Genomic DNA, 22,856 nt, shown 5'->3' on the forward strand with positions numbered 1-22,856 from the left:
GGCGAGGGGCCGCGGCCCCGCCCCCCCCCTCCGCTGAAGAGGCGCGGGGGGGGGGGGAAGGGGAGCGTCGCTTCACCTCCCTCCCCCGCCTCCCTTCCCTCAGCCAATCGGCGCGGAGGAAAGCCCTCGTGCCGCTGACGCCCCCACGGGAGCCCCCCTTTTAAAATAAAGCGGCGGCGGGTCACCCCTCGGCGGGAAGAGCAGGGGTGCGTGTGTGTGGGGCGGGAGCGAGCGAGCGGCGGGGCGGCCTCGCTCGCACACACCCCGACCGACCGGCAACAGACCCAGCGCCGCAGGATGCCCGCAGCTCCCGCGGCGAGGGGCTGAGGCGGGCCGGGGCCGCGAGGAGGAGGAGGAAGGCGGGAGCGGCGCGCGGGGAGGGTGTCGCACCGTGCCCGCTCCGCTCCGCGGCTGAGGATGGCGCCGGTGAGCGAGCAGCTGGCGCCGCAGGGCGCGGGGGACCCCGCTGCCGCCGCCCCCCTACCCGGCCCGCCGGCGGCGACGGTAGCGGAGCCGCGGCGGGAGAACGGCGGCCAATGGTGCCCCGGCAGCGGCGGCCCGGCCGCGCCGGGCGGCGAGAGCGGGGCCCGGTCCCGGGCGGCGACGGAGGCCCCCGGCAGCGCGGGCTGCCCCGGGAGCGCGGCGGCGGCGGCCGAGCCCCCCGAGGGCGGCTGGGGCTGGGTGGTGATGCTGGCCGCCATGTGGTGCAACGGCGCCGTCTTCGGCATCCAGAACTCGTGCGGGGTCCTCTTCGTCTCCATGCTCCAGCTCTTCGGCGGCGGCGAGGACAAGCAGCTGGCGTTCAAAACAGGTGAGGGGCGGCGAGGGAAGGGGTCGGGGTGGCGGCTTCCAGCCCTTTCCGCTTCGGGCCTTCCCCGGCCCGGGCGGAGAAGGTGCCCCGGCCGGTAGCTCTCGCTGCCAGCGGTGCGGCCGCTCCGGCTGTCAGCGTCCGTGCCCCGCGGGGCTGTCCGGGGGGGGGGGGGGGGGGGGGCGGCTGCCGCCCGTCCCGCCTCGCTGTCCGCAGGCAGCGGGACCCCTCCGCGCCGGGCCGGAGTCTTCCCGCCGCAAACACGTGGGGCTGGGCTGAGGGACTCGGAAATACGGTTTCATCGAGGCGAAGAGGAACTCCTCTCTCCGCCCTGCGAGGGTTTGTGCTCACAGCCGTGCCCCAGAGGCAGGGCTCGGGGCAGCAAGCTCCTGGGACATCTGGGGAGAAGCTGCAGGGAGAGAAGCAGGTGTACGCTGACTCCTTCCACAGCAGTATTTTTAGGCATCTGTCATCGTGCATTGTGGGGAAAAATGCGTACTCTTGGTCCCACAAAGTTTTATTCCCCTGCCCCCGTTAGCCTAACGATTAGTCTAAATTAACAGTGGGGTGTAGTGGCACTTAAAATTGATGTCAAGAATGGGCTTAACGGTTGCCAAACCCAGCATTTCGGTGGGCGGGTTTACTGCTGTAACCGATATCCTCAAACTCACCAGTGAAGTTAATGATGTTTACTAAACTCTAAAGACATAACAGCGCTATCGCAATCAAATCGCCACTCTACCATGACTGATCTAAGTCGTTCTAGGCACATAAGTATCGATTAATTCAAAGGTGAGCATATATTTATTTTATGTAAGCTCTCTTTGAAAAGTGTCTTGTGCTTTGACTTTGTAAGCCGAGGAAATGTGGTTTTTGGCTTTCCCAATAATAACGAATTAATAATTATAATAATTTATTATAGTAAATAATAAAATTGGCTTATTTAAAAGGTAGCTTACATAGTAAAATATTGAAATGAAATATTAAAAAACCGTCATTGTCTTTTATGGTTTTTTCCTTACTAAAAAAGGTGTTACAGCTATGTAGCCCTGCAGAGGTGTAAACCTTCTAGGAAGTTTTCTCAGTGTTACGGACCTTTAAAAGAGTTTTGAAATTTATGTCTTCCTTGATACCAGGATAAGTGGGCCTAAAGTTGAGATGCAAGAGTCAAAGAAGCTAAATGTCCTCCCCTGACTTAATATTCTTTTCTGAAGTAGAAAACCAGGGCAGGTGTTTAGACTGAAGAAAGCAAGCTGGAAAGCTGTGGTGGAGCTTTAAGTGATGTGCTTTCCAGCGTTTGGACTGTTTGTGGTGATGTACAAGCTGTATTGCTCGGTGTTCTTGAGCTAGAAAGATGGGAAGCTATGTATGTCTACACACCAGGTGTGGCAGTGCCTGCTTCACAGTAGGGAAACGCGTATCCAAGAGTAGGATACTTAGTAGGCTCCTTAGCCCGTGCAGGAGAAGAATGCAGTTGTTTGGAGGAGATGCTGTGAACATTTGCATGCTGACCTGGGAGCCACTGGCCAGTCAGAAATGCAGAAACATATGTGTGGTTGATACTCTTGTCTGTTCATGGTACAGAGGTGTAATTGCATTTTCTGAGGATCTGGTTCTCTAGTAATGGTCTCTCAAACTAGTCTTAAAAAAATAATTGACTTTTAGGTAATAGTGCAGTAGTCAAAGTAATCAAGAGGAGGATTGAAATTACTCTCTCTTACCTTCCAGAAGCCTAATTGCACCACTGGTGTTTAAGTGAGGTGAGATTGTGGGTGTGCTCCACCTATGTTTTTGAAAATTTGCCCAACTGCAGAAAAAAGTGGGGAAAAAAAATGGCTTTAGAGCCTAGTTGTTTTGCGTTCTGCTTAGAAGAGCAGGAAGAATTCTGAATCCTGGATGCAGCCAGCACCTCCTGCACCACTTCTTTTTTTATTTTATTAAAAAAAAAAAGCTACAGCTGCATTTTGTTCTGCTCTGTCAGATGTGCTCTGGTTTGGGTAATGCAGAAGACACTCATTTTGCTTTTTTAAATCCAGATGGGTTTAAGTTGGGGGAAATAGCATGAGATAGTTGCCTTGACTAGGTGACTTGTGTGCATGTGAAGGAGGACTGCAAATACAAAAGTGCCTCCTGTAAATAGCAGAACAGCAGATAAAAGGGTATAAAAGGGTATCCTTCCTTTTAATACCTGAAAGTACCTTAATCAGTCTGGGCACCATAAGGGCTGAGCAGCAGCTGTTAAACAGAAATTTTTGTTTCTTAATGTTGAACTTCATCGCCTAGAAGATGTCTGCTATTTTTTATCTTCTTGAAGATAGGACCAACTGTGAACTGAACTAAACAGATTCTGATACAATATTTAGCTTGCCATGAAGGGGAGCTATGATCAGAAATGGCAAATTGCACTTAATGTAGCTCTTATTGAACGCTGATGGATTAGGTGGCGTGCTGTAGAAAGGAAAAGAATGACTAATGGGATAAAGTCAGTATGATTTTAGCGTTAGAGAAAACCCTAGGCTGGTCATTTCCATGGTATTGATTATAGTACTTAATCTAGTTAGTCTCTTGTGTTAGGTCTGATTGTGACTCAAAACTGGCAGTGAAAACTGAGTCAGGTTGAATGAATTTGAAAACTGGGATTTGTAACGAAAATATTCTCGCTGTGTGGTTTTGCCTTGGAATACAAAGTTTAATATTCTAATCCTTCTGAAAAAAAAATTTCTTTAAAATCTGGAATGCTGATTTTTTGAGAGGCATGATAATCTCTCCTGGGACCCCAGGTGCCTGTGGAATCTTGCAGTTGATCCAGAGTACCACAGTATTCAACTTTTTTTACCTGCAAGAGTACTTAGCTGTTGCCAGATGTTTTTGTGTGCCTGTTCTTCTGGGACCAGTCAGTAGTTGTCTCTTGCCTGGTGTTTTCCTCAAAAAGAGGAATTAAGTAGTCTATATATATAAGTATGTGCTATTTTTGTTATCTCTTAATAACATTTTGTAACCTCTGAATGGATGCCTATCCCTATGTAAGGCAAAATGGGAAGGAATCATAGTATGTGCTATTTTTGTTATTTTTAGTAGATGGATAGATATTTATCAGTATGAAAGGCAAAATGGGAGGAGGCAGTAGGGAGGACAATGCAGTCAAGAAGCGACTCTGCCTTGCAGATAAGAACTGGAGGGAACCAAAAGTACAGGCTAGGCAGTGAGGCTGTCTCCAGAATGTAGCATCAGCAATGGATAAATAAGATTAGTAACTGTAACCTTATTGCAGGATTTAGGAATGTTAATGGAAAAACTTGTGCTGTGGGTTATAGAGGGTTCACAAACGTCCTCAAGGGGCATCTAATTATAATTCATATTTTTTATAAAAAATTTTGAACATGACTAGTATACACTATTTTGGTATTCACATTAGTAAAAAGCTTGTTTCTTTGGTAGTGCACTGTGTAAGCATTTCCATTGTTTCCTTGTGTAGCCAGTTTTTTGTTCAAAAGCTAATTGATGCACAACTACAGAAGAGGAAAAGCCCCCAACATAAGTATAAAACTTCTAGAAAGGTGTGCCTGAAGTCTCAGGAAACTACTGTTTGTTGTTTATAGTCCATTGTGTTTGAGGAACAAGTTGGGTGGAAAAACACAATGGCAATGAAATACAGGAGGCTCTTAGTCCTTGGAAATGGGGCAGACCTAGTAGGCCTCTAGCGTACAAACGCAGCTGTAGTCTGATTGTCCTTGAAGGGGAAGGATCGGGCCCTGGGGCCGGTCCAGGTTCTGGCAGGAAGAGCCCTTGGTTCCTGTCCCTGTTGGCATTGGCACAGAGGGACGTGGAGCACTGAGCCAGCCCCCCGGTTATCTCGGTTAGAGATCTGGTGTGTGAGCCCCATCCAGTCCTGTGTTGTGCTCTCTTGATAGACGCCTCTACTGTATAGGTTTTTGTGTGTGTATGTACACATACCTGTCTTCAAAAGGCAAATAAATACTAAGATACTAGTATCAACAGAGACAAAAATACTGGGTTTTACTTAAAAAAAAAAAAAAAAAAAAAAAGGTAGATAAAAATACTAGTTCTACTAGTTCAGTTACTTCTTGTTCTATGATTTACAATGCTGGTTCTGTAACTCCACTGGATTATTCTCTGTATGTTTGTTCACCTTCACTTATACAAATAGCCTTGCACAAGAGTATATACTGTTATTACTGTTCTGCATCCTCATGTTTGTGTTGTGTTAGCAAGTGTTATTAGAAGACAGTGCATCAGCTGGCCTGAACTGGTCATCTGTGTGCTCATATGTATCTACCTTGGTTTGACTTTGTAAGGTGCAGCCTTTGGTGACGTATCTGGGTATCAGAATGATTGGTAGTTCATTGAGCTGGCTTAACACCATCAGCACCATCGGGACTCTTGGAGCTGGATTGTTGCGGGCCCAATAGATAGGGCAGGGAGGAGAATTCTGCCTTTGCTGTCATACCCAGGCCATAACTCGGATACTGTGAAAATAATTTTGGATGACTACAAAGATCTGCAAGTGTTGAGAACAAGTGAACCGCTACCATATATGGTAACTTAATTTTGCTGAGCAGGGCTGGCTTTTCAATTTAATAGGACAGTTTGAAGTTTTTCCTTTACTCTTTCCTTGAATCTTTTGCTATCTTCCTGAGCTTTCTTAAGAGATAAAAACACTATCAGCATTTTCATTATCATTCACTTTCTGCAACTGTCCTTCAAAATCACACTTTCATCTCTAATATTATGGCATGTGGTTTCCAGTAAATTGGGAAGCTTGGCAAGCTGGAACTGTCACATGGCTTATGAGAGAGCAGCTGACTTCTTAAAAAAAAAAAAGAGAGAAAAAGAAGAAATAAATCAAATTTGGAGCATGGAAGTTATCAGAGCACGCAACTGTAATTTGTGTGAGGTACAAGAAAGCACACTACTATGTAACAGTTTGGTCAATAAGGATTACATTGCAATGAAGGATGTAGTTCCACAAAAACTTGGACTGATGGATATCAGTGCTGCTGTAGTCTGCCTGCCTTCCCATGTTTGTGTGGCCATTGAAGCCAGTGCAGGGAACCGGCAATGGGAGCAGATTGGCTGAAAACTAACCTGCTGTAAAAATAATGATTCATTTTATTCAGCTCCAGTCATGTTTTTGTACTCTTTTGACTTGGCTTTGTGGTTATAAATATGTATGTAAATGAAGACTCTGGAGTAGCTGAAATTATGACTAGGTCAAAGTGGAAAGATAAATGTAGTTTCTTTAGTATGCTGTCTCTCTTTAGGACAGAATAGTTAATGGCACTACTGTTCATGCATACACACATGCGCATGTATCTTGATGCCTCCAGCTCTGGAGCATTTCTCTTTAACTGGTTTGCAGACTGATTAGCCTTGTGCCTGACAGTTAGGTTGTCTTTTTGTGTTTTTCTTGTTAGAATTCACATTGGTTAGATCTCTTCCTGTTCCAATTGCAGATTAACTTGCAACATGTTGCTTAGTTAGAATAATATTACTAATGTGTCTGACAGCTATTTAACAATTTATTTTTGTGGGCTTCTTTAGAGGCAGTACTTTAATTTCACAGGGATGAAACATCCCTATAAAAATCTGAAGATGGCTGGCTATTGCCACCACTCTGCATTAATGCACATGCCTCAAGTTATGAGCTTTTGTGTGCTGCCTTTCAGACAAAACTATCCTCTCAAATCTTCAACCAAATGCACCTAAATATTAAGCTTTTACTGTAATTTATTCATGAGGTGAAAAGTTGGATGAAAGCAAAATGGTATTGAATGTCCTGCAGAATAATTTGCTGTTAGTGTAATCTTATCAACAAAGGTGTTCCCTTAAAGCTATTACATTGGTATGACATTAAAAAGCTAAATGTAGTTTAGTGCCTGCCTGTAGCTATGCTACATCACTGTTAAATCATAATAATGTCAAAGTAATGAAAGAGTTTTTAAATGTGATGTTAAGACAGTTTAAAACATCTTTAAAAAAATTAAGTGAAAGTGTTAAAATGAAACTTTATATTTAGCTTATTTTTCATTCATAAGAGAAATGCCTTGTTTGATGGTTCTTAAGATGGTGTTAAAACTGACTGTTTTCCAGTCTCATCCTTGAATGGCAATTTCTAAAGGGTGTATGTAAAATCTTTTTATTGAGCACTCTCATTTCTAATCCAAGTAACCAGCAGTATCATGTGCTTAGACTGTTCTGCAGATGGATTAAAACTCAAACTTGGTTTCCAAGTAGCAGAAGAAACTTTTGTCCTTCATTTTGAACATACTTTACCTAGATGGCTTGCTGGTCTGTCATCTGCCACTTTGCTTTCAGACAAAGTGGCTTGGGCCTGGTGTATGTGTGTATATATATTTTTTTTTTTCATGCATGTGTCTCCTTATGTCTTTTCCTTGGACAAATCTTTCAAGTATTAACAGTTTTGTTCCATGTGGAATGTTTTTTGTACTCTCAGTTAATGTTATTTCTTTGTTATTGTTTCTTATGCTTCTATAACCTTCTGAAATATGGAGAAGAAAGGTACTGTGTGTCATATTCCAAATGAGGCTTTGCTGTTTTTTGGCATGGCATGATGTACTATGATGACATTGTGCTATCTAGTTTGCATTATTTTAAATAATGTAATGTTTTTCTTGCTGCTTTTAGTACTACCTGCATTCAGTGGAGTTTAGTTGACTTTGAAGTTTTCCAGTGTGTATTGCTCCTTACTCTTCAACTTTGTTTTGTTTAATTGGTCCCTGTAGTCTGTTCACTGTCTTCTTACTCATCCATTTTGGCTACCATTCTTTAAGGTTCCTCAAATCCCTTTCTGACTTTTTGAGTTGACCTAAATAAATGCTGTCTAAAGAGGAAGTCAGCAAAATCTATATGTTTATTAACAGACTCTCTTCTTTGACTTAGCAAGATGTACCAGTGCTTAGTGCTTTTTGCCTATCTCTAAAGATTTTATCTTTTAACTTAGTCTGCTTTGCCTCCAGACACTTCCAGTTTCACAATAATATTCTCTTTTCTCATGATTTGATTTCTTTAGCCTCTTGAGAGGGGTGTTGTTGAAGGCCAACTTGAAGTTTAAATGTTATTGGTCTCTCTTCCTTTTACTCAGTTACTAGCTTTGCATGAAGAAATGTGGTACACCGTTCTCAAACTATTATAGCATAATTAATCTATTTATTCTTTTAGCCAGTTTGAGTTAATTCAGTAATTACAGATGATAACAAAATGATTAAGGTTGTTACCTCTCTGCTTGGAGCAAGGTCTACTGGAGCAGGCTGCTGAGGACCTTGCCCAGTTGGGTTTTGACCATCTCCAAGGATGGAGACTCCACAGCCTCTGTGGGTGACTTGTGTCAGTGTTCAACCACCCTCACAGTGAAAAAGATTTTTCTTATGTTTAAATGGAATTTCCTGTATTTTAGTTTGTGCCCATTGCCTCTTGCCTCTTGTTGGAGTACCACTGAGAAGAGTTTGGCTCAGTTTGTGTGGTGTTTGTTTTTTGTGGGTTTTTTTTTTTTACTTCCTCTTCTCAGGTATTTATGCACACCCCCAGCCTTTTCTTCTTGAGCCTAGCCAACCCCACCTCTCTCAGCCTCTCCTCATATGTCAGATGCTCCAATTCCTTGGTCATCTTTGCAGCCCTGTGCTGGATTCACAGTTGTCGTGGTTTAACCCCAGCCAGCAACTAAACACCACACAGCCGCTCACTCACTTCCCCCCCACCCAGTGGGATGGGGAAGAAAATCGGGAAAAGAAGCAAAACCCGTGGGTTGAGATAAGAACGGTTTAATAGAACAGAAAAGAAGAAACTAATAATGGTAATGATAACACTAATAAAATGACAACAGTAATAATGAAAGGATTGGAATGTACAAATGATGCGCAGTGCAATTGCTCACCACCCGCTGACCGACACCCAGCCAGTCCCCTGAGCGGCGATTCCCCGCCCCCACTTCCCCGTTCCTATACTGGATGGGATGTCCCATGGTATGGAATACACTGTTGGCCAGTTTGGGTCAGGTGCCCTGGCTGTGTCCTGTGCCAACTTCTTGTGCCCCTCCAGCTTTCTCACTGGCTGGGCATGAGAAGCTGAAAAATCCTTGACATTAGTCTAAACGCTGCTGAGCAACAACTGAAGACATCAGTGTTATCAACATTCTTTGCATACTGAACTCAAAACGTAGCACTGTACCAGCTACTAGGAAGACAGTTAACTCTATCCCAGCTGAAACCAGGACAACAGTAATATGCAGACTACCTGCTCCTCCTTCAACCTAGTTGGGTGTTCAGACTCGTGAAGCTTCAGGGTCTCGGAGAAGATAAAGTCAATCCTTTTCTTGCCATGCTGTTCTGTGCAGTGTGCTGACCTCCTCCTGCATTTCCTTCACTTGGTAACACACACAGTCTACCAGCACACACCTCTTGCAGGCAAGTAGTCTGGTGCCTGCTGCCTCGGTGAGGGGCCCCAGAGCTGCTCGGATGCATCCTTCCGCAGTCTGGGTCGGGACCTGTGGTGTCACAGGGACAGTTGCTCCAGTGGTTGCTGGGGCCTGTGCCCTGTGGCTCAGCACCACTGCTGAGCAAGTGTTTGCTGTTCTGAGAAGAGCTGCTGGCCCTCTTTGGTATGCCCTGCTGTTGGCTAGCTGCTGTGCAAACTGCTCTATCTGGCTGCCTCGGCTGTGCTGTCAGAGCTGTGCTCTAGGCCAGCCCCTTTCATAATGTGAGGGGTTCAACAGTCATATGAAATCTAGGATTTAATGTTTTCTAAATTTTACATAGATATTATTTACTGTTTGAAGAGCCACATGCAGATAAGCGTAACTGAGGAACTGAGTGGCAGTTCAGGTTTAGCTGTAGAATTGTTACACGCTTGGAAATTATCCTAATCTGTATTTCAATTCCTCATTTCTAGATTTATGGCTTAGTTTATTAATACTTTTAAAACATTTGAGGATAAGTATTTGGTAAGTCACGTGAAAGCTTCTTTAGTTTGTTAAATGTTAAGAAAATTTTGTAATTGGAATGCTTGATATTTTCTAGCCTTTTACTTTTAAACAAAATGTATGTAATAAATAAATTCTTCAGTTTGGTTTTCAGAACTACCTGTGTAAATCTTAGTCTGGGTTTTTAAGATAATTTTTTCCAAATCTTCATGTAATGTAACATCATCATAGGGGGAAAAAAAAGGGTTTGTTGGTCTGAATTATGAATAAAAACTTAATAGAATTGTACACCTCAAAGATCATGCTTTGAAATGAGAGGAATATTCATAAAATTCTAACTTAGATTGCTGTGTGTTGCTAAGGAAAATAAGGTTTTCCAATAAACATTCATCTATAATGCTTAGCAAGTAATTGCCCAATTTGAAATTGCTTCTGCTCTGTGAGCTACAAGGAGGGACATAGACTGATTACCTGCATCCAAGCTAATGTAGCACTCATAATGTAACTGCTTTATTTTAGAACACTCATTGTGGCAGAAGGAATAATATAGGTTCTTCCATGTCTTCCACAAATTTTTTAATCTTTTTTTTTTGTGAACATACACAGTTAATGCAGCCTTAGACTACTGCAGTTTAACCTTCAGCAAATATGTACAGAAAGGATAATTCTATGAGAAAACATTCCTTTGTGATCTTACATTATCTGTTTTACTTCCAGAAATATAATTTATTACAATAATAGCATCTCTGTTTTATATCTTGCTGTTAATTTTCATGGGAACCGGATAGGAATGACTTGTTCTAATAGCTAAGTTAAAGTAGCAGCCCTTTAGCAAGGATGGGACCAATTTAAAAATCATCAGTGTTAGTTCCCACACACAGAAGAGGATTACTGGGATGTTGAGCCCAGCCTCTTGCTGTTATCAGCAGCATGTCTATAATCCCATGAAACTTGGTCTCCCTTAGATGGTGGGGTTGTATTTGGACTGCAAGTTGTAAAGCAACTTTTTTGTTGCCTTTTTCCTCTAATAAGCAGAAGTAGTGAATTCTTTGGCTATTTATCTTCTGCAGTGTGCTTCGTTCAGTAGAGCTGTACTTTATGTGTATGTTCAAAGTACCTCAGAAGAGTTTTTTCTTTTGCATTTTTAAGAACATATATGTATGAGAAATAATAAGTAATTTAAAACATGCTAGCTATTAATTCCATTAGCCTCTAACTATTGTCCTCTTGGAAATGGCTTGTAAAATGGGCAATAAGGATTGTCTTCTGGCTCGTGGTCTGGGTTTTAGCCCGTTTTTCAAGATGCTTCAATAATAAGGTTCCAAATAGAAAATGTATTGGGTAGGTACCCCCAAAATCTTTCTAGTTCATTGTAAAGAAGTATGTTGATACCACAGTTGACAGATTTTAAAAATACTCTATAATTTTAACTCTATTTTATCAATGCTGTAACTCTGAGCAAGGATAAAACACTAAGGTAGAATGTTCTAAATAAACTGTGATCTTAAGCTGTCTGCTTCTGTAGTCTGGAAGGAATGAACAGTCCTTTCTTTTGGAACAAAACACAGCTTTGATAGTTGCAAGTTCATTATATGATGACCAGGAATAGTGTTCTTGTGTACAAGGTAGGAAAGCTGCTCTTTTTGCCCCCCCCCCCCCCCCCCCCCAATTCTTAACTGCAACACCAAAAAGGGATTCTTCTAATCAGAGAAGTCCTAGTTTGAGCTCTTACTGTATTGCATTGAATGCTTAAGAGCCAAAGAATTAAAGAAGAAAAGAGAATGTTAGTATTCATTAAAAAGTGATCCTCAGTGAATGTTGAGATGGGCCATATCTTTGGAGGTTTTTGTCTGTGCTGTCTCTGGTATTGGCACTCCAGAGCCCCCTGATGTCCTTGGGCTGACTGTTGTGACTCTTGTCTTATTTTCTATACCCAGGCATGTACTATCCAGATGTCTCTGAAGGAGTTGCTTAGTTTGCTCTAGACTAGAGTCTGGATGGCAGCTAAGCAGTATACAGAATGAACAGTTGTTCAACAAGAACATTTGTGTAAAACAAAAACCAATTTGGTTTGCCCAAGGAGGCCTGTATCTCCTATCAAAAGAATTGGAAGTACTGAGTGTTCTTGGGCCACATAGCCAGGGCTTTCTTGGACAGTAACCTGATGCTGTGTTATAATTAGTCATGATGGAGAACATGCTGCGGTTGGAATAATCTCAATGGGTTACATAGGTGAGATTGAAAGCCTACTTAATTGTCAATTTGTTCCATGTTTAGTGCATAGTATAGTAGTTTCAAAGTGGTTTGAACTGGTTGATGACATCAGCTGCTATATAATGCTGCTTATTTTTTTTGAGAGGAAAGGAGGTGTGGTAATGGTGCTTTAGATAAAGGTGCTATTAACCTCAAAGCCAGTGAGATTGAAATCGAGAACCTGAACTATGGTGCATATTTTGGACATGCGTCAGTAGTATGTGTCATGGTTCAGAGTAACAGCCTTGGAAAGTCAATGTAGTGTTGCTAGATAATAATTTTTCAAATCTTGACTGTACAATTTATATGATGACTTTTGGGTTCTCCTTCAATTAATTTGCAAAAATACTTCCTGTGGCCCCTTGAGTTCATTGGTTTAAGTTGTCACGTGTGTGACAAAACTGAAGGTATGTAGTATAAAGAAACCTTTTATGGTTTTGGCATATGAAAGTGAATTTGAAATTGTCCTTTGTTCTTTTATACCTTCAAGTAATTTCCTACCTTTGAAATATTTATGTAGCTTACACTCCTCAAAACCCAACGTTGTGTTCCAAACTTGAAAGAAATCAGAGCTCTCAACTTATAATTTCTGACACTGCTGGGTGCAGGCAGTGATCTAGAAAATCAAATCAACACTAGGAAGTTTTCCGAAAGCTTAAATAAAATGTGCGAGCTTGAGATGTATTTTCTAATCCTATCAGAGTAACCCCATTTTTTACAAATTGAAGCATGGAGCATTAACAGCTTTTTACACCTCTGTACATATCAAAGTCTTTTGTTCATAGTGCTGCAGTTTAATGAACATTTAGTTTCATGCAGTGAAATCACTGACCCTTGAAGGTGGGGGGGGGCGGGGGATGGGGACAGAATTGGGTAGCTTACTAGGAAGGCTGGAGTAGAACTGCACAAAATTGGTATGGATCATGTTAGTATTTGTATGCACAGTCAGAAGTTTAGTCAACATGATGCAACTCTGGTGTTCTCGATTTTTTTTATTGCTTTTTGTAATATTAGGCAAAGAAAATAGTATGTTGCATGTAATTCATGCTACAGTATTAATCTTTTGTACATGTGGTATAATACATTAATGTATGTTATGTGATACAGGTTCAGTATCTACATTAAGGTCTGTGACAAAACAACTGTATACTGTATTAATCTTTCTAGCTGAACATGTATTATTTTGGCAATTGGTCAAAATATTTTTAAATATTTTGTAAATAATTTAACTGTATTAAGGATAATTGTATTGGGGAAAATACAGGTAGGGACAGGCAGATATCCTACAAACTACTCTGCTGCTTGTTCTTTGGGATACTGTCATGGCTGCTGCAAAGCAACTGAGGTATCTTTCCTGTTTTATGAGGTATCCCACCTACCAGTCTTCTAGATGCATATTTTACTGATCAGGGTAGATGGTAAGCGTGGTGCTATAAACAGTAAATTTAAAAGCCAGGTGAAAAATTGTATCATGTCTTTAAGATTCCAGAACAACCACATAGGTCCAGTTGTAGGCAGTTTCAAACAAAGGATGTAGATTCTTAATGTGAGAGCAGTCCTGTAGGTTTCAAATCAAGGATCAGAATGAGAAAGGTATAAACTTAATTTCAAGATGAAAATTTGCTGCAAGTTTTACATTGCCTTCTGAAGGTGATAAATCTTAGCATTTCTCACAGCTTTTTGTTTCTAAGTAGTGTGGATTCTCTGGAAACTGAGTGCTAGTTCTTTGGGATAGGAACTCAGCCTGAGAGATTGCTGGTTAGTGCTTACTGTGCAGAAGATGCTGGTTATTACAAATGGTTTTCTTAGAATGGGAAGGCTTTCATTGTTTTTTATCAGGACATTTCTTTAAAAAAAAAAAGTTAAAGCTCTGCTTTCTTAAGCTTTTGCAGAGCTCTCTAGAGCACTGCATGAACTGTTCTGTAATTCCTCTTCAACTTACTTATTTCTGGTTTTCTGGAAGAGAACAATTTCTGTGACTGAGATACCGTAGCTTGGTCATAATGGCTTAAAACCTGGTCACTGCTTTTCTTTTGTGTATTAAACTAAAATCTGAAATAGGGGAGGCTCAATGGACTTTAACAGATAATTGAGAGTGGTCATATTTAGCCTTAGAAATGGCTAGTAACAGTAACGTGAACAAGGTGACTAGCTTGTGAATCTCTGGCTGGTGTGATGGTAGCTGATCAGTAGATATATTGGATCTTCTCAGAAATTAAGTAAATCATACTTGTTTTCCTTTTAAGACATTAAATGCCAGATTTTGTCCACACAGTTTTTGGCACTGTTTCCTGTGTTATAAACAAGTGATGATTCTGGTAAAATACATGTTAATATACTTAAAAATCAATCCTGATAATATTTCCTGTTCTGGAGCTTAAGATGCATCTTTGACTTTTGCTCTGCATCCTGCTTAATAGGAATGTGTTGTTAATTTTATACATATGTGACATAAAAGCCCATAAACCTTTCAACTAGAGGAGGGGGAGAGGTTGCCCTCTAACAACTATTCTGTCTTGTGTATACTTTTACCAGTTTCCTAACAAGCTATACACCCTCACTGCCTACTCTTATTTTTGGCAAAGGCAGTGTGTCTGCTCTGTAATGCAGGGCTCTCCATCAGTTTGTAAGCTCTACTTTTTCTTAACTTTAAATTTCCTGATAAAAGAATCATAAGGGCTATAAACTAATTGCTTTTCTCTCAGGCTCCTCCCCATGCCATTACCACCAGAACTACCTCCTGTCTTTGTGCAAAAAACCCTCAGAGCTTGGGAGTGTGATCAATTAATTTTAAGGTAATCTTGGCACTAAGTGAAACTGCATAATTAATAAAATTCTTCATTTTCTTGAATGAGTGCCTGTAGTGGCCAACCTTTTAGTGAAGTGTTGAGCGTAGCTTTGTGTAACACAAAGACATTGAGGAGTGGGTTGGTGATTGGGGGAGTGCACAGATGTTCAGTGGGAATCTGAGAGGTGGTTAGAGAATGGCTTAGCAGTGATTACACAAAGATAGTTGAAGTGAGGGGGAGCTTGGGACTAGTGTAAATGCAGAGGAAGGAAGGAGCCTCCACCAAGTGTTAGTGCTGGTGAAGAAGAGATCAAAGAGATCAAAAATCAATCTGCTTATTTTAAAGGTAGGATATGTCTTGTTAAGCCACTCTAGTCAGAATGCTGCATCCACACAGATTTAGTTGCTTGTGTAAGCTCTTATCTTCCAAGTTGATTTATACTGCTTCTCACTACAGCTATGCTTTGCTGTTGGCATTGTCATCTGTTTTAGCAGTTACTTTTTGCCCTTTAGCTACTCTCTCCATTTTTTTATGAAGTCACTTCGTAATTGTAAAGCCTTTTTCTATGTGCAGTTTGTTTAGCTTAGACAGGCACAGGTTCTTTGAAATTCTTTAAGTAATGAATGTCAATTTAGTAAGACAAGGATCACAAATGTTTTGTGATAGAACACAGTACCATAGGATTTTAGAGCTAGCCTGTTCCTATGCTTGTCCCCAATTTAAGGAGTATCAGTTTGAAGTATTATAGTTGCATTCTTGCCCTCAGTAGTTATTTCTGGCATGTGCTAAAAATCATAAATAGGTAAACTATATATAGTTGTTCCCCTCCTTGCCTTTCTTTTTCCTGTTTTTTATCTGGGTCACTGTGGAACTGTTGAAGCAAATGTGATGGTCAGAGGGTTTTGCTGTGTTCCAAAAGGCATGATGTGTACTGAGGTACAGTGCAGCCTTCCTAAATGGCACTGGTGCCAATCACTCAGTGATGCTTGGCATCACACTGGACCTGTAATGTGCATTTTGCTTTTATTGGTGTGTTTTCTTTTGCCTTGCTCTGCTTGTCTGTTCTGCTGCATTGGCATGTTGGGTGACAAGCATTTTCAGCCAGTGATGCAAAATATGCAAGAGTGGTGTTACACCAGGAGATAACTGGCAAGGTATGGGATTCAACTTGCAGATTATAGTAGATGGAGGTCTAATCAGTACATTCAGTGGAATCTGGAGAGTTACTCAGCTGGCCAGATGCAGGCTTCAACTTCAGGGTTGGCTGAAACTCTGCAGTTTACCCTAGCTGTGCTGACTAGATCTCTGCTGACTCTAGCGGGAGCTTTGACTTCTCCCTCACACAGACATCTATGCTTGGGTGCTTTAACATGGAAGTTGAATCTAACTCCAGGTGTCTTGTCCCTGAGCATTTCATTTTTGTTGGTGGGCACAACAAAAAATACTGTCATATGCTTGTGAGTACGTGCTACATCTGTACTGTCTCTGCTCTAAGAGTATCTACACTCTGACGTGTATGCCAGTGCCTGCTAGTTAGAGATCACATTTACAAACCCAGTTAGTTGGATCTTTAGGGGCTTTATTGTCAAAGTTATCTTCCCTTTTGAAGGATTATTGAACCTGATAAGATCGGTACAGCGAATAATGCCCCACAGAACTGTTTGATGCTCTAATGTTGTATGTAGTTACTAATTTAGCTGTATTTGCTGAACTGTCTTCCATGTGATGTTGTATGAGCTTCAACCTCTAATTGCTCTAGAATTTAGTTTACGTGCGTATGGAAAACAGGCTGATGCCGAGTTTTGGTGGCCAACACTTGTATGATTCTGTTCCTCAGAAGTAAAGGTAAATTCATCCTGTAGTTGGAATGCTTAAATTGTTCATAAAGCTCCCAATGGTTAAACTATAATTGTAGGTGCTGCATTATTTTTAGCCATTTCAAAATATGAGGCAGTTATAGACAGCTTTTCCAGGCATGATTGTGGCCAGTGGTTTGTTGATGTGCAAAGTTAAGCTACACAGAAGAAAAAAAAAATCCACGTGAATACATTAAGAGAGTTGAAGTAGTTTACCCCAACGTTGGTAGACTTCTAAAGCGTGTTCTCAGAGGCAAGATATAGCTGCTCAGTGTGATTTTTTTTTTTTTTTTTTTTTTTTTTTTTTTTTGCCTCTGTAACCTTTCTGTTTCCAGTTTTGATCTTGGCAGGCTTACAGAGCCCCTGGCATACGTAGAGGCCAGACAGTGCCAGTCAGTTATGCCCTGTCCCTCTGGGAGAGGGAATTCGTGCTGAGCCCCGTATTTGGTAGGAGCTGGAAACTGAAAATTGCTTCTTCTCTGAAGCAGTGTGTTGCTCCTGAAAGTTGTCATGGCAGGGCATAATGCTTTGCCAAAGCATCTGGGAGATGCCAGTTGGTACCTGCCAGTCAACTATTTTTTTAATTTTAAAGTGTTGGCTGGGCTAATAAGCTATTTGAGACTTTTGGTCATGTGGTAATTATATCTCGTGAAGATGACCAAATACTTGTAAATAAAGTTTAGAGGTTTTTTTTTTTAGGAGGAAGCTATCTAATAAATAGATTAGCTGACTAGGATTTAGCTGGATATAAGCAAATACAAGTGGAAGCATTCTGGTAATGTTTTCTTATTCTAAGGAAAACACTTAAGAAAACTTGTAGCAAAATAAAACTTGAAAGATACTTTTGGGTTATGTTGGTGTTACAGGTTAGATAGAACAATAATTGAAAAACTGAATCTGAAAGCCTAGACATTATGTATGCTGGTCTCTGGAGGTAAAAAGTCCTGATTATGGTCACATTGGTACTCACTTTTACAGATGGTGAATATATATTGTATATTAAAATACTACTGTTTTGTTTTTATCATTTATTTAACTTGAGCGTTCTTTGTTTTTTGTTCTGTAATGCTTTCAGTTTGTCTGAAAATAGACCAGTTGCTGTGAAAAGAGATTGTTGGGATAGCATGCTGCCTGTTTTTGGCTTAAACAGGTGTAGGCAACCAGTGGCACTCCTAAGGTTCTGCTTGCAAATGAAGGGCCACTTCTTTCTTTTCTTAACATTTATTGTCTGTATATGGGCAGCATCTGGAAAGGTCAGTGCTGCTTTATTAGAAAATGGCTTGAAGAGTATTTCAGTTTTTTTTCTTTCTGAAATTGTTGCCTCTTCCCCTTAAGAAAGAATGTTATCTAGACAATCTCAAGATTTTGTATTGTTGTTGTTGATCTTCAGCAGCAAGATGTAAGGTCTCTGACTTCCTGTATGTGTCAGCTCTCAATACTTTACTGATGCAAATTGCCAATACGAAGTGCTGGTTTCTACAGTTTCTGTAGTTGAGTTGTTTGCAACAGTTAGCTTTTCTGAGTTTTCAAACCAGAGAAGAAATGCAGGAAAATGGAATTACTCTTCTGTTATTTTCCTAGTTTTATTATTGTTATTACATTTACTTTTACATTCCTCATATTAAATGAGGTAAAATGTTCTCCATTTTTGATTGGGAAGAGGAAAATGTAAAAGTAACACTTAATCCAATTAATGTGTTTTCCTGCTCTGATTCATTGTGATGACTTCGCGCATTTGGTAGTAACTGAGCATGAGCTGCTTAGTCACAGAAACCCAATTCCCATTATTTCTGCTCATCGAAGGGAATAAATGAATTACCAGACACTAATCTTTGGATAATTGCTTGCTGAGCAGGAGATCTTAGCTTTTAAAGAAATTAGTTTTGTAAGTTTATAGAACTGTCAGAACTAGTGAACTATTTAAAAAGGTTAACCATAAATGAACAGAAGCTGACCTTTCAGTTTTTATTTGTAACTATTGCAGTTGAACCTTGCGGTATACCTAGTGTGTGGAGGGAGACATTATCTTTCCCCTTCGGAGTTTTAGTATAACTTACCAACTGAAGTTTAAGCTGAAGACTGAAATCTGTGTCAGTGTTTCCAGCAGTACAGAGTTAGGATGTATGTGGAATAAGATACAGTATGTATTGCTGTTTTGAATGACCAAACCATTCTGGGTTTGAAGTAACTCTGCTCATTTTGGTTTGGTCCTCTAACTCGGACATAGAGGAAGGTGTGTGCTTTTTAGCTCTAGACAGCCTACCCTGAAACATTACATAATGCACGTAACTTTGCCGGTTCACTTTTATTTGACGTAACTTGAGCAGGTTAGCTTTCAAAATCCTTCTTGTTCTTGATAACTGGGTGGACTTGTAATCTATGTCTTTAAGGTATTGGTATTTGAAAGTCACGCTCCTTATCACTGATGTTCATCACTACTTTGCCTTTGGAGAGCAGCCTGAAAGAGGGTGTTAGGAGTTGTTACTCACAGCTCCTACTCAATAGCCTTAGGCCACCCTTACTGCTTTGACCTCACTGGAGTCTTTTACTTTGTCTAGAAGCAGATTTCTTCCCCCACACATACATCTGGAAATGTTCAGGGCCCCAAAATAACTAGATAAGCAAGCCTCAAATGCATCTAAAAATTTACTCTATCACTATCTATTACTCTATCTGAATACAATGCCTGTTGACTTATTTTCAACACCTTGTATTTGCAGGATAACTAATGAGTAATTTAAGTGGTTCCTGGATCTTTCTGATGTGATGGGTACTTTCTGTCTCTGTAGATTGTTGCTATGGGCAGTTTATGCATTTTTTGAGGCTATAAAAATCTGTATTTGCCTCTGTCAAATTCCTATTCTGCAGCTGGTCTTTACAAATAACAGGATATATTCCTTCTGATTCTCTTACACTGTATATTACAACATTTATTACATTACATCTTTGATCAAAATTCCACAGGGATTCTGGCAAAGGGATAACAATACCCTGGTTAACTCAGATTAAATAATCTGATTGGAAGTAATTGTTCCATGCAGTATGTTTCTGCCTGTCAATGAGAACTGGACTTATTTCCTGTAGACAGTCTTTTCATTGTGGAATCTCTGCTTGAAACTTCCTCAATTTAAAGTAGGCTTTATTTAATCTCCTTCCATTTATTTTAACTACTGTCAAAATACCAGGATATAGCAGACTTGCCATATAAGGACACTATTATTAATATTCTTTAAGGACAAAGTTATCTCAAAGTCATGCTTGACTTATCCTTAGAGTTGTCACAGAATTTCATGTTTTAATACTGCTGTAAATGTGTCTTCAGAGTGCCATTTTAAATATAGGGAAAAAAACATTCTGAATCTTCACAGACTTCATCTGGTTAAATTTGTGCATCAAGAAGTCAAATGCTTCTATACCCATAAGGACTAAAGTGATACCCTCCACAATCTTAAATACATTCTAGTTACAGATGTACCATTAGTGTTGGAGGTAGGTCTAGCTATACTTTTGAAACTGCTTTTCCTTAGACCTAGCCATGGTCAGACCCTCAGTTGAGCAGATCATTTTACAGCTGTTCTCAGCACACTAAGAAAGAGGGGGTATGTGTATGCATATTTTCCTCTCGAGAGACAGGTTACAGCAAGCACTTCTACTCCCCCCGCCCCGGGAGGAAAGGCTCTGCGAGAGTGCTCGAAGGGGGAGCAGGAGGAGAGTGGGCATGGAGACTTCAGTCAACGTTCAGACATCCACGGGTTGGTAAAAGTAGAAGTGTAAAAGGTATGTAGAGTGACAGATACTTGCTGCAAATACTTAATGTTTTACTCTTATCGCAGGAACAGAAAACAGCATTTCCTTTTGCACACAGGAACTTCTGTTCTGAATGCACACACATACACATTTTTAAGAAAGTATGAAAGCAGAATCACACATGGCCTGCTGTTTTCAAATTTGTTTCTGTCATCAGTGTTTTGTTCATGAAACCTGTACATAGTGGAAATATATTCATTAAGGGAAGGAGGTCAATATTATTAAATATATTTATCACTACAGATCTGAATTTTGATATTAATATTGATTGGAGTAATAAAAATTAGATTTGTTCAAAACATATTTGAATAGGCTGATACAAAATGCAGAGGTATGTGATTTCAGATTTATGGGTCTCCTGTACCATGCACATGCAGTTGTCGTGCAAATGAGAAAACGGCTTATTCTTGGCATTTTCAGTAGTTAGGGGTATTGCACTGTGCGCAGCTTATCAGAAGCAGAGCAAACGGAACCATGTTACTCTTTTCCCAGTGTTGTCCTTGAGTTTGTAAGTACTTTCATTAGTGTTTTGCTTTCCTGGACTACTGCTAACAGAGGCTTACTTGATTTGGTATTTCCTAATGTCTTTTTATTGGTAATTTGAAGTTAACTAGAATTCCTTTATACCTTTCTTGAACGCTTGAAAGTTGGATCTAAACCCAGGTGGCTCAACTTTTGAATTCTACAAAGAAGTTAGTGTATCCAAAAGAATCTATCTACCTATAATATATATATATTTTGGCATGATTTAGTGTAATAAAACAAAATGCTTGTGTGGTAGACTGGAGCATTTGCTCAGCACCATAGTGTAAATGTAGATATAGGTCCTGAAATTGCAAACTTTGATATAAACCAGCTACTTAAACTGTTAGATTGCACAAAGGTTTCCAAATGAGCGCAAACATGATAATGGCTGCTATTCTTGTTGATGCTGGGCTTCACTTTCCAGGTTCTTTTTCTGTCTAGTAAGGTAAAGTTTTATTGGGTCCACATACTCTTTGATGAACAGTTTATTTTGGTTCGTCTTTACCATGCTTTTCTTAACTTTCCAGTGGTGTATCTGATGAATGTTTTGTCTTGACTATAATAATGTCTTAGCTTTTTCTGCATAACTTTAGGGTTAAGGAATTCTATTAAATTTAAAAATCAAGAAGCTCTTATACATAACTGTTAATGGAATTAGCATTGATTTATTAATAACATAACTGTTTTGGATTACTGTGCAAGACAAAAGTCAGATTTCTTACAACTTCCATTCACATGCTCTTGGGTTTCAAAGTTCTTAGCTGTTAAAATGCCCGAGTCAAAATTTGTTCTTGTCCAGACTTCAACTTTTGAATGCAAACTGAGAACATGGCATCATAAGAAGCAGTGGTAGCTTTTATTTTGGACACAAATGCTTGCATGCATCCCTGACCATGTGATTTACTGCTTTTTTTTAATGGGGTTTGAGTTGTTGTGACTAATGAGTGGTTAAATTATGTCAGTGTCCTCAGTGGCATGACTACGGTTTAGAAAATAAACAACCTTGGTGTTAAACCTGATCATAAAGCTTTCTGAATAATTGAATTCAACTTTTGTCTTTTAAAATAGCATCTTCAGTGGTATGATAACTGTAAATAAAACATCAATGTTAATCATCAAATTTCTGCCAGAAAATTAGAGAGCTGATTTACATACTTCTGTCAGCAGCTCGTGATTCTCTTTGGAAGAGTTATCAGCTTGAGCCACTTGGGAACAAACCTCTAGGGTGAACTAAGGAATGTTTCATTTATCAAAAAATATGGCTATCGTTATTTCAGTTCCATCTTCTTATTTGTATTTGGTAGCTATGGGAAGAGAATCTTATTGCATAAAAACATTCCAAAACCTCAATTTATAATGCTGTGCTTGCATGGACCCTCCTATTAATTGCAACAAAGATCTATGACCTTTCTTTTCAAGTGCCCTGGGAGTAGATTTTTAGAGGAAATAACCCTACTTGCGAAACTCTTCTAGCTGTGGTGTCTGTATTCATAGAATCATAGAATAATTAAGGCTGGATAGGATCTCTGGAGACCATCTTGTTCAACCCACTGTTCAGAGCAAGTTTAGTCAGATCAGATCACTCAAGGCCTTGTCCAGTCGAGCTCAGATAGTCTACTGTTGCTCTGGGTAACATGTTCCAATGTTTGACCACCCTCGTGGTGAAAAATCCCATGTTCTATCTTGCCTTCTGCCTCTTGTGCTATAGCTGTGCACCTTTGAGCAGTGTGGTTCCGTTTTCTCTGTCTTTTAGGTAGTTACAGACAGCAATAAGATCTGCACTGCTGCTGCCTCCCAATCCTTTTCTTAAGGCTGAACAAACCCAATTCTCCCAGTCTTTCCTCCTGTATTAGGTGCCCCAG

The 22,856-nt window shown here is 40.4% G+C and overlaps 1 protein-coding gene across 2 annotated transcripts in view; it reads left to right on the forward strand.

The window, feature by feature from the left end:
* The first annotated feature begins 239 nt into the window (after nt 1-239).
* Nucleotides 240-22,856, forward strand: part of SLC16A10 (solute carrier family 16 member 10) — a 93,137-nt gene continuing 70,520 nt past the window's right edge. The window contains exon 1 of one of the 2 annotated variants that reach the window (XM_052781281.1): nt 240-811. In XM_052781281.1, the coding sequence (XP_052637241.1) occupies nt 418-811 (394 nt within the window). In that variant the 5' untranslated portion in view covers nt 240-417. The remainder of the gene's footprint in view (nt 812-22,856) is intronic. The other variant, XM_052781280.1, reaches the window with a different exon arrangement.

Source organism: Harpia harpyja, chromosome 3 (genome assembly GCF_026419915.1).
Source record: "Harpia harpyja isolate bHarHar1 chromosome 3, bHarHar1 primary haplotype, whole genome shotgun sequence".
NCBI lineage: Eukaryota > Metazoa > Chordata > Aves > Accipitriformes > Accipitridae > Harpia > Harpia harpyja.